The sequence below is a fragment of the Elaeis guineensis genome, chromosome 5 (genome assembly GCF_000442705.2).
Source record: "Elaeis guineensis isolate ETL-2024a chromosome 5, EG11, whole genome shotgun sequence".
NCBI classification, from domain to species: Eukaryota; Viridiplantae; Streptophyta; class Magnoliopsida; order Arecales; family Arecaceae; genus Elaeis; species Elaeis guineensis.
Window position 1 is genome coordinate 1,486,354 of NC_025997.2, and position 16,720 is coordinate 1,503,073.

The 16,720-nt window shown below is 53.4% G+C and overlaps 1 protein-coding gene across 1 annotated transcript; it reads right to left on the bottom strand.

The window, feature by feature from the left end:
- Nucleotides 1-1,043: 1,043 nt before the first annotated feature.
- On the bottom strand, nt 1,044-14,939 carry LOC105037531 (putative receptor protein kinase ZmPK1). Its single transcript, XM_073256922.1, has 2 exons — nt 13,910-14,939; nt 1,044-2,726 (listed from the first exon to the last, which is right to left on the bottom strand). The coding sequence occupies exons 1-2, from the start codon at nt 14,706-14,708 to the stop codon at nt 1,069-1,071; spliced, it is 2,457 nt and encodes an 818-aa protein (XP_073113023.1). The 5' UTR covers nt 14,709-14,939; the 3' UTR covers nt 1,044-1,068.
- Nucleotides 14,940-16,720: the final 1,781 nt, after the last annotated feature.

A 16,720-nucleotide genomic window follows, 5' to 3' on the forward strand; every position in this document is an offset into this window, starting at 1 on the left:
AGATCATCTTATTTTTATTTCAAATTTATCCTAGGGTTTGTGATGTAATCAGAGAGAGTAGAAAGATTCTAGAGAGATAAAATCCACAAAAAGAGAGAAAGATCTAGAGAGAGAAAATAGAGAGAGAATCTAGAGAGAGAAACTGGAGAGAGAAGGTAGAGAGAGAGAGAAAAGAGAGAGAAAGAAGAGACCCCAGCACTAATGCATCGGATCCCATCAGAACTCCGCAGTTAAGCATGCTTGGGCGAGAGTAGTACTAGGATGGGTGAGCAGAAGGATAGATAAAAGTGTCATAGTATCTGATCAGAGAATTGAAAAAATTTAAATTGTAATTATGCAAGATTTTATGAATTATTATTAAAATTAAATATTATGGTTGTTAAGATTGTAATGATTTAATTTGGCCTTGCATATTCTTTAGGGTTTACTCTAAGGAGTGTGCGGCCATCACGTATCCGACCCGGATGTTGGGTTCGGGACGTGACACATACTGTGAAAGCCATTGCAACAGGAGGGATATGTCTGGCCAAAGTTGATGCCACAACCACGTATTCTAGTCCATTAATGATCTGGTAGCAAGTATTAGAAGACAGATAAAAACACTCCCGACAATCAGAAGCAGAGCATTAAGATTGAGTATGATTGTTTCAAGGAACATCTCTTTATGCTGGCTATAAAAATCCTACAAATATACAAGCTCAAGTGACTGCACTTAATAAACTGTACGACCAGACAGAGCCAGATAAAATTGCATGACTTATCAAAATCTTATAAGAGATGGACAGCAATGGCTATGACTGGGGCTAAATACACCAAGATCTATGTAGAGAAGATTCCCAATCTTAATTTTTCACTTTATCAATATATCTAGTTGTTACTGTTTATGCCAAAGAATGCAGTGGAAACATGCCATTGACACTTGAAATGGAGTGCAACACCTTTAGATTCTTTCTACAAATACATATACATGTCCAACAAAAAGAAAGAAGGTCGGCAGCACTTTCATCTTTTACTTTCATCTGACATACGGAGAAACACTTCCATCGAAAAGAGATACAGAGAAACGCATTAGACACGACCAGGAGACTTATAATTGCACACATGATCGACGATAGGAGATGCTACTGCTAGTTCCTCCTGGGAGCTGGGCTCATCATGGTATGACAGGAGCGTATGGACTACAGAATCCATCGTCGGTCTTTTGTTTCTGTCTTCTTCCAAGCAAGATACTACCATCTCCACCATCTTCTCTGCTTGCTTGCAATTGAACTGCCCATTTAATCTAGAATCCACAATCTCTTCGACCCATGATTCCTCTCCACTCTCCAGTTTTCCCTTCAACATCCTAACGAAACTTTTCAGCGTTCCTTCAACCTCCTCTTCCTCATCACCCATCAAGTTTGAAACCCTGCTTCCCTTCACCATCTCCAGAAGTACGACTCCATAGCTATAGACATCAACCTTTGCGGTGATTGGAAGATTTGTAGTCCATTCAGGAGCCACGTATCCCCTGGTTCCTCGAATCCGTGAAATGTCCGAACCAACTCCACCTCTCTTTGACAGTTTTGCCAATCCAAAGTCTGCAATCTTAGGCTCAAATTCACCGTCCAGGAGTATGTTTTCAGGCTTCACATCACAGTGGATGACCCACTCAAGGCATTCATGATGAAGGTATGCCAATCCTTGCGCCACCCCTAGTGCAATCTTGAACCTCTCGCTCCATCCCAAAACACTTGCAGTGCCATGTTCGCCGAAGATGTGCTTGTCCAAAGAACCATTCGCCACATACTCGGTAACTAGTATATTGTGCGCACCTTCTGAGCAGAACCCCCATATTCTCACAAGGTTCTTGTGATAAATTCTCCCTATCAGACTCATTTCAGCGCCGAGCTCTCCTTGGATCGCATCTCCCAACTTCTTCACCGCCACCACCCTCATATCATCCAATACTCCCCTGTACACAACACCTGAGCCTCCCCGTCCAATCTCATCCATGAATTTCCCAGTTGCCTTCCTGAGCTCTTTATATGTGAACCGCCTGAATTGACTGGAGATCTCCCTGCACCCTTCTTCCAGGGATGTTGGCTTCCGTTCCATTCTGAAAATAAACCACCATCCTGATACAACAAACAGGATTTCGATGGCACCGAACGCTGATATAAAACCATAGAAATACGCCCATCTCGTCTTCCCGCTGCTGCTCGCGTACATATTGGAAGAACTTGCTGTAGCTTCAGAGTCTGTAACATTGCAAATGGGCTTGTGCATTTGAGGAGTAGAGGACCCCGATGTTGATATACTTGCGGGTATCCTCAAGTACGTGCTGCCCGGGATGTCCGGAGAAGCTCTCTCGTTAAAGAGAATGCTTTTAGGATAGCACCTACCAGACACATAATGCAGTCCTTCACAAGAACAATCTTCTTCACACATCTTCTTGCAAGCCTCCAAGGAAGTGGACTCGGAGTAATTGAGATCGAAACCCCAGAACTCTGTTCGGGGTAGCTCTAGGAATGAGTTGGTGTTGCAGCTCATGTGGAACTTTGGCTTGCAACCTTTGCGCCAGTCGCTTGGATCGCTCATCTCGTAATGAGGAGGGCACGAACAAACCACTTTGGATTGCATATACATGCAGATTCCGTTCCTGCCACACAGCCCATGTATCAGGCAGAGCTGCGGAAGAGCTTCCCAGGTAACAGACCACGTTCCTTTCGATTCATCTAGGCTGTTGTTGCGGCCAATCCCCTCGTCGCCTGGTCACCGGGAACGAGAGCCTGCAAAAAGAAAGTCCACACTGACCGGAGGCGGCTCCAGCGGGGACCCTCCGACGGTCAAGTCAGGGAGGAGACTGGGCAACAGTGAAATGAAGACAGAGAGCTCAATTGAGAGAGAGAAAGAAAGGGAGCAAGCCTGAGAGTTTTCCGAAGGACCTCTAGCACTGTTGCCTTCCCCGATATATATAGTGGAGCACGGTATGGCGCCGTCATTAATGGCGCGGATAATTGGAGAATTGTCAATTCACTGTAGAATGTCAGAGTCGCCGTAAAGGTGTCAAATCGTCATGGGGCCGTCAAATCACTAGGGTTGACAAAGCCATAGGCGGGATAATGCCGCTAGGCGGTAGCGCCGCATGCCGTTGTCAGGGCTGACAGTCTCTGGCAGTAGTACGGCGATTGGAGAAGTCGACCGACCTTACGTCGATGGCCAGCTGAGGGGCGTCGGGTGAAGATTCGGACCCCTCCGACGGTCAGTCGGGCACGTCGCGGGGGTCGGACACCGGACCCCCTGGTGTAGTCGGTCGGGAGGGCGGAAAGGGTCTGCCCGACCGACATACTCTCGGCCGGTCCGTCGGTCGGTCGGTATATCCCAACAGTTGCCCCCCCACTCCTGAGCCTGATGTCGCATTAGCCCGCGTCTCCACACAGGCGGGACGTTGGGCGAAAGGAGTGGACTCCTCGCTGCGTCCCGGACCAGATTTCCCGACTTCACCGGTGGATGGTTCGGGCAGGTCGACGTCAGGTGTCCCGTTGTCCGATGATGGGACGTCAAACAATTTGGTGCCAGGCGATCGGGTGTCGGGCGATTCGGTGTCAGGCGATCGGGTGCCGGACGATTCGGTGTCAGGCGATCAGGTTTCCGGCACCTTTTGGGGAACGCAAACCGCCGCCCAGCGCCGGTTCTGGGAGCGCGGGGCACTGTCAAGCGTCCCATCGGGAACGCGAATCACCGCGGGCAATTTAATTCCGAATCGCAGCCCTTCCGCCACGTGTCAGGGGTTATCGGGCCGGCGTCCTTCGCATTTAATGAAGGCGGCGTGGCCTTCCCGAGACGGGTGCGCCGAACCGTCGGGCCGAAAGGGGGCCCGGATGCCGCCACGTGTCGTCCATCCGAGAAATCTCGGTCGGCGCGGCGTCATCTCGGCCATTGAACGGCCCTATATATATAGGGCCACTCGTGCTTGAAGCTTCATTCCTGACGATTTGCTGCGGAGACTCTGCCTAAGCGATCCTTCCATCGTCGCCGGCAGCTGCCTCCCCTTCCGCTCTCGCAAGGGTCCACCCGGGGTTCGTGCTCCTTCCTGTTTTGCCCTAGCTTTCCTTTAAACCTTCTTTTTTCCTTCTCCTTCTCCTTTGGTCTTGTCTTCCTCTTGGTTCTGGTGTTATGGCCGGAACCTCATCTCAGGGGGCTCAGTCGGGAAACCCGACCGATGACCCTCGGTCGACTCCGAAAGTTGAGATTTCCTCGCTTTCGGGGCCGAATGTTGATCGGCTTCGAAATCAGTATCATATCCCGGAGCAGTTCCAACTTTCCGCCCCAGGGGTCGGCGGTCGGGTTAACAACCCACCGGCGGGCCAGGTGGCACTGTACGTCGAGGACCTCCGGGCTGGTCTTCGGCTTTCGATTTTGGAGTTCGTTCGAAATCTGCTGGATTATTACGGACTTTGTCCGGCGCAACTGGTGCCGAACTCTGTTCGGCTAATAATCAGCTTCGCCTTGTTGTGTCAGCTTCTGCCGACCAACCCTTGTATCTCTCTCTTCCGAATATTTTTTGTCCTCCGACCCCACCCTAAGGCCCGAGAATGATGGCTCTTCAACCCCCGGAAGGGTCTTTCCTTCATCACTGGCCTTCCATCATCCATTCACGGGTGGAAGAACCAGTTTTTCTTTGTTTCTTCTTCTTCTCCCTGGGGCTTCCCTTCTCATTGGGGCGCGCCCCGAACCGAGGCGAACGAGAACAGCCAGGTGGAGGCGGACGATCGGGAGGACTTCCCCCGACTCAAGGACATGTCGGTCCCGAAGCAGAGGGAGCTTGTTACCGAACAAGCCCTCTATGACGCTAGCCTGAGCTTGGTCCCCCGTCAAGGTATCGCCCGATCCATCGGTTGTCTTTTTATTTGGCATTCATTCTCGTGCATATATTAATCCTTCTGTCGGTATCGCAGGGACACCATCGAGGATGAGGCCAACCGACGCTGAAATCCGACAATATGCGGCGTCGGGGGCCGAACCTTCACGACCGCCGAAGAAACCCTCCACAGCGGTGCTGACCTTCGCGGCGTCGATGACCGATCAGTCGGAGCCGGTGATCGCACTCTCGGCTCCAACGGTGCAACCGGAGGAGCAGTCGGAGGAGGAAGCGGCTGAAGGAACGTCGGCGGCTTCACCGAAGGGAGTGGCGTCGGACGCCGTTTGGGAACCCGAACGCTATCCGACGGCGTCTGCAGCTGCAACGAGGGGTGCTGCGTCAAACTCGAGCATCCCCTCCTTACCGGATCCACTGGCTGGGGTGGCCGATCGAGGGAAAGCTCCGATGGACCCCGCTGATGACACAAGGTCGGGGAGTCGCACTGCGCCGCCTGGCGCTCAGTTCTCCGAAGGAGCGTCGGCACTGGCCGACCACAACCTGGCCAGGAGGCTGTGCCAGGGGATCCTCCTCCCAGCCGACGTGGAGGTGCTGAGGTCTCGACAAGTGACCGAGATGCTATCTTCGTTCTACCCGACCATGGTCGGGGTAAGTTCTACTTCGCCTCCTTTTTCTTTAGTGTTTTCATTACTTCATTTTCCTGACGTAGTGCCCGCGTCCGCAGCTGATCTATACCACGTTCGAACTTGAAGCTGGGTACCGGAGGTTCGGGAACGTCCGGGCGGCTTGGAAGGACAGGGCGGCGGCCGTCGAAGCCGACCGAGTGATGCTGGTCGAACACCTGAAGCAGTCGGCCGACCGGGAGGCGAAGTCGATGGACGAGGTCTCTCATCTCGGGTCCGAGCTCAAGTCGGCCCGAAAAGAAGCCAAGCGCAAGGGTCGGACTGCGCACCGTCTGCGGTGCGAGCGGGACGGCATCGCTGCCGAGCTCGAGGCCGAACGCGAGCAGCTCCGGGTCAGCCTGGAGAATCTCGCCAAGGCTGAGGAGGACTTGTCGATTGCCCAGGCCGATGCCGACATAGCGAAGGCAGAGGCGGAGTCAGCGAAGGACTCTCTCGATCGGGCGAAAGCGGAGGCAAGGTCGGCGAAGGAGTCGGCGAGTCGGGTGGTGGACGACTTTCGTGGCTCCGACCGGTACCGAGAGGAGCTACTGGAGTCTGGCTTTGCGTCGTATCGGGTGGGGTACGAGGATGGTCGGGATGCAGTCCAAGCCCTGTACCCGGAGCTGGACCTCAGCGGCATCATCCCACCGGGGGTCGAGGACCAAGCCACAAAAGAGATGGCCGACCCATCATCGGGAGGCATCGTCGTGACGGGAGAGGCCGTCCCGGAACAGATTGCCGAAGGAGAGACGGCCCTGACTTCTGGCCAAGCCCCGACCCGTGATCCGGCGCCGACCGCCAGTCCAGCACCGACCGACGATCCTGTTTCGACCGTCGACCCAGTGCTGATCGCGGTGGATACACCAGTCATCCCCGAGCTTCCGTCAGTCGAGGAGATTGACTCCGAAGGATGATCGTGGCCTCGTCTTCTTTTATCGTTTTTGTTTTTCTTAGCACACTTGTAACCGGGCTTCGGCCCGATTTTGTAACCGAATGAACTTAAGAACTTTCTAGTTTCTCTTTCGACTTCCTTTTCTTGCCTGCTGGGATGTGCTTGTAATCGCGGGGTCATAAGGTCGGAGGGAGCAGCCTTGGCGTGCCGCATTAGGACACCCAATCGTCACCCCGAGTCGTTAGTTGAGATAGTCGGCGGTTCAGTGTGAGGTAAGCAAGACGAACCCCGACCACTGATCGCCTGTTTCAGGACCTAGACCGAACATCCGTCGTTAGGCCGCAAACCGAATGCCAGAGTCGAACGCACGTCGTCCTGGCGCAAGTCGAACGCACGTCGTCCTGGCGTGAGTCGGGGGTCGACCGACTTTAAGGCACGAGCGTGCTGAGTCGGCTGCACTGGCGGAGTCGAAGGTCGTTCATGGGGAAGATAGTCGACCAGCTTTTGGGCGCATCCCGATGACCCGAATGTCGTCCGATGTGATCGGTCAGACTGCGTCTGCTACATTGTCGCACGCAGTCGACGCGTCTGGTCGGGAAGGCGATGGTAAGTCGAGTTCCCCTCACCCAGACTTTGGTCGGGCGCTTGTGTAGCGTCGTGTGATAAACGGTGGTAAGCCGAATACCCTTCGACCGGCTTCGACCCAGTCGGTAAGTCGCGAACGCAGCATTGGTTGCGTTGGCGCTTTTGCCTTTCCCGGTCGGAGCGGGGTCGACGAGTCGGCTGATCGTTCTGCCCGAACGTTCTAGCCGAAAGTTGTAGGAGTGTAACTCCCATTTTCGCAAGCGCGTCAGTTCTTTAAATGTTCGACGAAACGCCGGCAGCCAATCCGACGGCCCAAAGTAGAACGTAAAGTCCGTGTTGGGACGTCGAGCGCCGAACCCCAGTCGAAGGATCAAAATTCCAGACTCCAAAGTTTAAATCGAGTTCGTATTCCCAATGGGGGGAGGTACAGATTTCACTGATGGTACAACCTCAGATTGTCGGCGTTCCAGGTTCGGGGGATGATTTTTCCTTCCAGGGTTTCCAGTCGATAAGCTCTCGATCCGTAGGCGTCGGCCACCTTGTAGGGTCCCTCCCAGTTTGGGGATAATTTTCCCTGATCCGAGGGTTTCGAGACCTCTGCCCTTCTCAAGACCAGGTCTCCATGTCGAAAGAGCTTTGGCTTTACCCTGGCGTTGTAATATCGGGCCACCTTTTGTCAGTAAGAAGCCATACGAAGTTGGGCCTCGCGGCGGAGCTCGGGCAGGAGGTCCAAGTCGGCCCTCCGACACTCGGAGTTCTCCGGCTCACGATATTGCTCGACCCTAGTTGATGGCAATCCGATCTCCAGCGGGATCATGGCTTCCGTTCCATAGGCCAAGCTGAAAGGTGATTCTCCGATCGGGATACGGGGTGTCGTCCGGTACGCCCACAGGATGGAGTTCAGCTCTTCGACCCAGAGGCCCTTGGCTTCATTCAGTCGGGTTTTGAGCCCGTGCAATATGATCCGGTTGGTCACCTCGACCTCGCTGTTGGACTGTGGATGCCCGACCGAGGTTAGTCGGTGTGTGATGTAAAATCTCGCGCAGAAGTCTCTGAAGTCCTGGTTGTCGAACTGCCGTCCATTGTCGGTAATGATGGTGTTTGGCAGTCCGAACCGAAAGATGATGGACTTCTGTACGAAGTCTTCCATCTTCTGCTCAGTGATTTGTGCTAAGGGTTCGGCTTCCACTCATTTCGTGAAGTAGTCGATCGCGACGACGATGAATTTTTGTTGTCCGGATGCTGGGGGAAAAGGTCCGAGTATGTCGATTTCCCACTGGGCGAAGGGCCACAGGGCGATGACCGGAGCAAGCTGGCTGGCGGGTCAGTGCTGTATGTTGGCATACTTCTGGCATGGTTCGCACCTCCGAACCAATTCAGCAGCGTCCTTCTTCATAGTGGGCCAGTAGTAGCCCTGTCGCAGGACCTTGTAAGCCAGGGACTTGCCCCCCAAGTGATCGCCACAGATTCCTTCATGTACTTCTCTGAGGGCATAGTCCGCATCGGTAGGCCCCAGGCACTTCAGCAAGGGAAGAGAGAATGATCTTTTATACAACCGACCATCGATCATTACGTACTAGGAAGCCGCCCACCGGAGTCGTTTGGCCTCCGCAGGGTCTTCGGGGGTAGATCCATCGGTCAGGTACTGAGCGATCGGGTCCATCCAGCTCGGCTCCGCCACTAATTGCAGTACTTTTCCGACTTCGTCGATGCTCGACCGTTCAAGACTTTCCACGAACGTCCGGCCCAAGGCGCAGTAGTCGGACGTCGCGAGCCTGGAAAGCTCGTCGGCCCGAGCATTTTCCGTTCTGGGGATGTGGGAGATCTCGAAGTATTCGAAGCGCGCCACGAGATCTTTTACTTTTTGGCAGTATTTGACCAGGGTCGGATCTCGTGCTTCGAACTCGCCTTTGATCTGCCCAACGACCAGTTGGGAGTCGGAGAAGACTTTGAGTCGGTCAACCCCGAGCTCCAATGCTAATTTCAAACCCACGACGAGCGCCTCATACTCGGCCTGATTGTTGGAGGCCTTGAAGTCGAATCGGAGGGCGTGCTCAGTAACCACCCCCTCCGAGTTGGTGAGTAGAAAACCGGCCCCACTGCCCTGAGCATTGGAAGCTCCATCGATGTGCAACACCCAGGTCAAGTCGGGGTCACAATCGTGGGTCCCGACCTCCGTCGGGCTTCCCTCCCCCGACGGTAGGTCGGTCGTCGGGCATTCGGCGATGAAGTCGGCCAGAACCTGAGCTTTGAGGGCAGGTCGCGGCCGGTATTGGATGTTGAATTCGCTCAGTCTCACGGCCCATTTCGCCAGCCTTCCTGATGTATCAGGGCAGTGCAAGATGGCTCTCAGGGGCTGGTCGGTGAGGACCACGATGGCGTGTGCCTGGAAGTATGGACGGAGTCGCTGTGCCGAACTGACTAGAGTGAAAATCATTTTTTCTGCTTTCGAGTACCGAGTCTCGGCTTCGTGGAGTACCTTGCTGACATAATATATCGGTTGGTGGATCCGGTTCTCGTTCTCTCGGACGAGCACCGAACTAACTGCCTCCGGGGAAGTAGCCAGGTAAAGGTACAGGACCTCCCCGACCTCCGGTCTCACGAGGAGCGGCGGAGAGGCCAGGTACCTCTTCAGTTCCTCGAAGGCTTGCCGGCACTCGTCCGGCCAGGAGAACTGCTTGGCTTGTCGCAAGGTTTTGAAGAACGAGAGGCATCTCTCAGCCGATCGAGAAATGAATCGGCTGAGCACGATGATCCTTCCGTTGAGTTGCTGCACCTCCTTCTTGGTGTCCGGGTGTCGCATGTCGATGATGGCCCTGATCTTCTCGGGGTTAGCCTCGATTCCCCGTTGTGAGACGAAGAATCCTAGGAACTTCCCTGAGGTCACCCCGAAGGCGCACTTGGTCGGGTTCAGCTTCATCTGGTGTCATCGTAGAGTTTGGAAGGTTTCTTCAAGATCCCGGACATGATCCAAAATTTGCGCACTCTTTACCAGCATGTCGTCGACGTACACCTCCATGTTGCGCCCGATCTGATCTTTAAAGACCTTGTTGACCAGTCGTTGGTAAGTGGCGCCAGCATTTTTCAGTCCGAACGACATTACTCTGTAGCAGTAGAGGCCCTTGACGGTCACGAAGGCGGTGTGTTCCTCGTCCTCGGGTGCCATCCGGATCTGGTTGTACCCTACGAAGGCGTCCATGAAGCTGAGCAGTCGGTAGCCGGACGTCGCATCCACCAGCTGATCGATCTTCGAAAGTGGGAAGCTGTCCTTTGGACAGGCTCGATTCAAGTCGGTGTAGTCGATGCAGATTCTTCATTTTTCGTTGGCTTTTTTCACCATCACCACGTTGGCGAGCCAATCGGGATAAGTGGTCTCCCTGATGAAGCCTGCCTCGAGTAGCTTATCCACCTCCTCGTCGATGGCCTTCTGTCTTTCTGGGGCGAAAGATCTTTTCTTCTGCCTTATCGGCCTCGCTGATGGGTCAATGTTGAGTCGATGGGTCATCGTCTCTGGGGAAATTCCCGGCATATCCGCCGCCGACCAAGCGAATACGTCGGTATTTGCCTTTTGTAGCTCTGCCAAATGTTGCCGCTCGGGGTCGGGTAATTGAGACCCGACCCACACCTTTTGGTCAGGGTTCCCTGCTATCGTGATGGGAACGAGCTGTTCGGCCGGCTCGCCCCGCTCTTCTTCCTCCCGTTGGTCCAGCTTATCGGCCGTCAGGGGGCCTTTCGACTCGTCGCTTTGAGCGGAGATCTGAAAGCATCGACGGGCGAGGTGTTGATCTCCGCGCATCTCTCCGACGCTATTTTTGGTCAGGAACCGAACCAAGAGATGATACGTCGAAACTATCGCCTTAAGGGCGTTCAGTCCGGGTCTTCCGAGTATGGCGTTGTAGGTGGAGGGCACCCGGACGACCGCGAAAGTCAGGAGGATCGTGCTTTGTCATGGTTCGGCTCCAGCTGTCACTGGCAGGGTGACCTCTCCTTCCACTGCGACAGCGTCTCCAGCGAAACCTATTAGGGGCATAGGGACTCTCTTGAGTCGGTCAGCCGACAGTCGCATCCGTGAGAAAAGGTCGAGTAAAACAGAACGTTCGTTGAACTTCCATTATCTACAAAAATTCTTTTTACATCATAATTGGCTATTGTCGCTGAGACAACAACAGCATCATCATGGGGGATTTGGATGCCCCGAACATCTTCTTCTGTAAAGGTAATCGCATCGTCCGGGCGTAGCCTCTTCGTCGGCTCCCCTCCAGCGGACGTCCCCGGGTCCAGCCATTTGGAGATCATGTTGATGACTCCGGTCGTAGGTCGATTATCAATCGCTTCTTGGGTCGGCTGGGGTCGTCGGTCGGCAACTGGTCAAGCTGGTGGGTTCCTCCAAAATTTACCGAGATACCCCCGGTGGATGAGGGCTTCGATCTCATCCTTAAGCTGGATACATTGCTCGGTGTTGTGGCCATAGCCCCGGTGTAATCGACAGTATTTCCATCGGTCGAGGCCCTTTGCCTTCAAAGGTGGAGGCTGTCGCAGGTACTCTTCCCCTTCGATCTCCATCAAAATCTGCACACGAGAAGCAGAAAGGGGAGTGTAGGAATCGTACCTGGGGCGTGTCGGCCTCGGGCTCCGACGTCGGGGCGACCTCTTGTCCCGTCGTGGTGGCGACACCCGACCGTCGGTCGGGGGCCCGCCAGGCACAGCTGGGTCCTGACTCTTTCTCCGTTTCTCCTTCGGGCCTTTAGGCTCGATCAGGCATCGGTCGGAAGCTCCCTCGTCTGCGCGCATGTACTTGTACGCACGCTCCAGCAACTCAGCGTACATCCGGGGGAGGATTTTGTCCAGGGAGTAGGTAAATCGAGACGTCCTCAGCCCCCGTTTCATGGCCGAGATGGCCATGTCCTCATTGACGTCCTGAACCTCGAGCGTGGCCGCGTTGAACCGCGCCACGAAGTGTCGGAGCATCTCATTTTCTCCTTGTTTAAGAGAGAAAAGGCTATCCGATGTTCGGGGCGACCTTCGGCTGGTGCTGAAGTGGGCCGCGAAGGAGTGCTCGAGCTGTCCGAAGGAGTGGATACTTTTCGATCGAAGATCGGAGTACTAGGCCCTGGCAGCTTTGCGTAGCGTGGCGGGGAAGCCAACGCAAAGGAGAGTGTCGATTGCCCCTTGGATCGTCATGAGAGCTTTGTAGCTCTCCAGGTGGTCGATGGGGTCAGTGGAGCCATCGTAAGGCTCCACGTGCGGCATCTTGAACCGACTGGGGATCGGTTCGTCAAGGACAAGTCGGGAGAGAGGTTGGGCGGTCTAGAAGTCAATGTCGTTCGAGGACTTCTGTCCGTCCATCTGCAACTGGGCAAGCCGACGGTCGATCTCGTCGAACCTGCGTTAGTAGTCGTCGATCCGTCGGTGCTGGGAAACCCCAGGAGTAGAGTCTCCGGAAGAGTCCGAAAGAGAGGCGGACAGCGTTCGCGGCTGCTTCTCCTTCCTCGCTCGTTCTAGCTGGGAGGGAGAAAGCTGTCGGGGTCGATGGGCGTCGCACCGCGGCTGCCCCTCCTCCTCTCCGTGGGAGCGCTGTGGCAGGTGCTCCTGCGGAGGCGACGGAGATCGATGCGGGCGTCGGTGGCTGCTCCTGGAGGGCATCGAACGTGCCGTCGGTTGTCCGACCGGTGATGGCGGCAGCTGGACCGGCTGTTGCTGAAGGCTCTTGACCGCGTCCGTCAGCACGGTCATCTGCCGCACGATCGCCGCGATCTGCGCCTCCATGGTCACCGCGGGGTGCGGTGAGCTGGGTTCCGCCACGGAGGGTGGAGGAGAGGCTTCTTCCCGGCGGGAAGAGCGCCTCGCCGACTCGGTGACCCTCGATCGCTGAGCTCTCGTCTTTGTCATCTCGAATTTCGTAGGGATAGCGTACCGTAACGTCCTATGCACGTTTTCACCCCTTTCCTGGCGTGCCAATCTGTTGCGGCCAATCCCCTCATCGCCTGGTCGCCGGGAACGAGCGCCTGCAAAAAAAAAATCCACACTGATCGGAGGCAGCTCCGGCGGGGACCCTCCAATGGTCAAGTCAGGGAGGAGACTGGGTAACAGTGAAATGAAGACAGAGAGCTCAATTGAGAGAGAGAAAGAAAGGGAGCAAGCCTGAGAGTTTTCCGAAGGACCTCTAGCACTGTTGCCTTCCCCGATATATATAGTGGAGCACGGTATGGCGCCGTCATTAATGGCGCAGACAATTGGAGAATTGTCAATTCACTGTAGAATGTCAGAGTCGCCGTAAAGGTGTCAAATCGCCATGGGGCCGTCAAATCACTAGGGTTGACAAAGCCATATGCGGGATAATGCCGCTAGGCGGTAGCGCCGCATGCCGTTGTCAGGGCTGACAGTCTCTGGCAGTAGTACGGCGATTGGAGAAGTCGACCGACCTTAGGTCGGTGGCCAGCTGAGGGGCGTCGGATGAAGATTCGGACCCCTCCGATGGTCAGTCGGGCACGTCGCGGGGGTCGGACATCGGACCCCCCGGTGTAGTCGGTCGGGAGGGCGGAAAGGGTCTGCCCGACCGACATACTCTCGGCCGGTCCGTCGGTCGGTCAGCCGATCGATCGATCGGTCGGTCGGTCGGTCGGTATATCCCAACAGTTGCCCCTCCCCACTCCTGAGCCTGATGTCGCATTAGCCCGCGTCTCCACGCAGGCGGGACGTTGGGCGAAAGGAGTGGACTCCTCGCTGCGTCCCGGACCAGATTTGCCGACTTCACCGACGGATGGTTCGGGCAGGTCGATGTCAGGTGTCCCGTTGTTCGATGATGGGACATCAAACAATCTGGTGTCAAGCGATCGGGTGTCGGGCGATTCGGTGTCAGGTGCTCGTTCCCGGTGACCTGGCGATAATGAAATTGGCCGCAACAGCTGTAGAGCCTGAGATTGCCATCGTAGTCCAGAGTCAGCCTTCTTAAGATTCCAGGAGCCACGTTGGAAGCATTGAATGCTAACTTGTCGCTCGAAACGAACTTTCCCATCTCATCCAATACTGCATATCTGCTGCTGTTGTAGATCGTCCTGCCACTTTGAAAATCAGGATTGGGCCAGTAGATGCTAGAAATCTCAGGTCCATCGTATATGAGCCTGAGGACGTTGTCGTTGTCGAAATACAAGCCATAGTAGCCTGAAGAGAGTGATCCTGGAGCGGCCGCAGATACTACTCGAATGGTTTTAGTAATCGGTTGCTTGGGAAGAAGAGTGTCCGTAGGAGAATCGAAGCTTTGCCATAGAATTTTACCGCTGGGGTCCTGCACGACAAGATTACCGGTGTCCAATAGCAGCACTCGATCGGCTAGCGTCGAGCTTGTGTTGGTGCTCCACACAATCGTGCCATCGGCGTCAGCTAGAACCATGCCTCCATCCTTCCAGAAGCTAATTTTTGATCCATGACCATTTACCGGACGATCCCAGTTTGCAGTCCATGCGACGGTCTTGTTGGCTGAGTTGGAGAACCAGATCGAGAAGGAGGCATTAGTGCCGACGTTATAGAAGCCGCATGTGAAAGACCTGCTTGGGGAGACGAGGATATCCGAGTATTTCTCTACGGAGAGAGAAGACCCTCTTGAAAGAGAGCTCCGTGCTGCTCGCGATGCAGAGGGAGCGAGCAAGAAGAGGAGGAGGAGGAGGAAAAGAGGGATGAGGATGTTTGTAAGAGGAGATGGATTCTTCATGATCTTCTGGTGAATGGTACGAGAAGAGAATCTCTTCCCTTGAGCTGTTAGTTAAATAGGAGGAGGGAGAAGAGCACCAGAATGAGTTTCATTTTAAAAATTCTAAGAACATTCAACTCTACCGCCTCTAAAACTCTGTAGCTTGTTCCTTTGAAAGCTAATTTTTGTCCATTGGAACCCGTCTCTCTCTCTTTCTCTCTCTCTCGGTTCAAACAGTGAAACTATCCCCAATTTCTTTTATTTTGCTGAACGCAAGTGGAGGAAGGAAGAACTTCCCCAAATTTATTAATAAAGAATGTAGATTTAACAAATTGATGCTAATCTAGTCGTTCCTCGCCATAGCTAGCTAAAGAAAGCGCCAGCGCCGGGCGCGCCTGCGTTTAGGTAAGGTCTACATGAATGTATGGCAGTCTTCTTCTTGAGATGGTCTGGGACGGTGAGCCATTCAAATTCCACACAGCGTCCATGCCGTCGTCTTCCGTCTAAATCCACGCGTGAAATGAACCGCTGACCCTTGACGCCAGGGAACCGAAAATTGACCTAGAAAAACCAGTCAAAGATGAATCGACTCTGCGACAACCCACCCATATCGCGGAAGTTCCCCTCCGTGTCATTCCGAATGACAGCGGCATAGCGAGGTCAGCAAGCATGACAAGTTTATCATGTGGTGCAATATTTTGGAACGCATGTAGCAACAAAGGATCGGTTTGCTTCACAGCAAAATCCCTTGTGAATTGCACAATACGAAGGATTTGTACTGCAGTTGAAGTGGCTGCTTTATCTTGTGGGGGTAAATCCTTGGCTCACAATCGATGAAGTTCAGCCAACTAAGATCCGTTAATTAAGTTTAGCCAACTAAATTGAGCCGATTATATTCCATCGACTAAAATCCGTCAGCTAAATTCAGCCGACTAAAATCAACATGCAACTGACAATCTTGAATAATATTCGACCGACGATTTTCTCGATATTTTATCGACTATCTTGATTCTGAAAAAATAGAAGTCGAGCAATAGTTATTCCGTGCAGATATTAACTACCCGCGATCGTGGGGTCGTGGAATGCAAGAATCATCCACTAATAATCCATTATTCAATTTTAATGATAGTTAATGAGATAAACACCTAGTAAATGCAATAACTCCCATATTCTGAGTTCTAAGAGGTAGAAGTTACACAGTAACGATATTCTCTACCCTATTTAAAAAAATGTAAGCGATGGGACCTAAAAAATTATTTTTGAACTTAACTCTTTGCTCTCATGCTTTGGTTCTTTCTGTTGTTCTCTATCTCCGACTGATTTAAGCATCAAAGAGTCCCCCACCGGATAACTTCCGACAAGCGGACTTGATTTTGCAGGTTTTCTGCCATCCAACAACTAAGCGCAACACAGCTCACGGCCGACCATTTCATCGGAGATTTGCAGCAACAGTTTAGTGCACCAGATAAGGAGAAAAAATCCCTCAGAAAAAAGAATCATGGCCAAAACGAGAGCTTGGAATGCATCCACAAGCTCCACTCGATGCTCTTCATGTCGTCGTGGAGAACCTCCTATACAATACGCGGAGCCTAGTGCTTCATAATTAGTAGTCATAGCAGACCAATAGCAGTTCACCACCCTACTGCAGCATGACAAGATTTTGATAAAGGCTGTCCATAGTCTGCAGCAAACTGTAGAAAAGTGACCATAACAACAACAACCTCTGGAGGAACCGACATCATATATCGCACTTTTCAGGCATAGCCGGCAAGCTCCCTAGTAACCTCTTTCACCGCAACACCAACCCACCTAGTACTCACATCATGCCATTCCCGAGGAGCAATGATCTCCTCCTCGATAAAATTTGAGGAAAAAAAAGTGATGTCGCTCTCTCTCAAGCTCATTCGGAGAAGAGTCCACTCCAAAATATTTCCGACATCATGATGAGTCCTGACGATAATTGGACAACTACGATAGAAAATTTAGATAGTATTGAAATTCTTCTGACTTAAAATGTCGACAATCTACGCATA

Coding starts and splice junctions, on each gene's coding strand:
- LOC105037531 (XM_073256922.1), bottom strand. CDS start 14,708: ATGAAGAATCCATCTCCTCTTACAAACATCCTCATCCCTCTTTTCCTC. Junction 2,727..13,909: donor CGATGGCAATCTCAGGCTCT/ACAGCTGTTGCG, acceptor TTGGCCGCAACA/ACAGCCTAGATGAATCGAAA.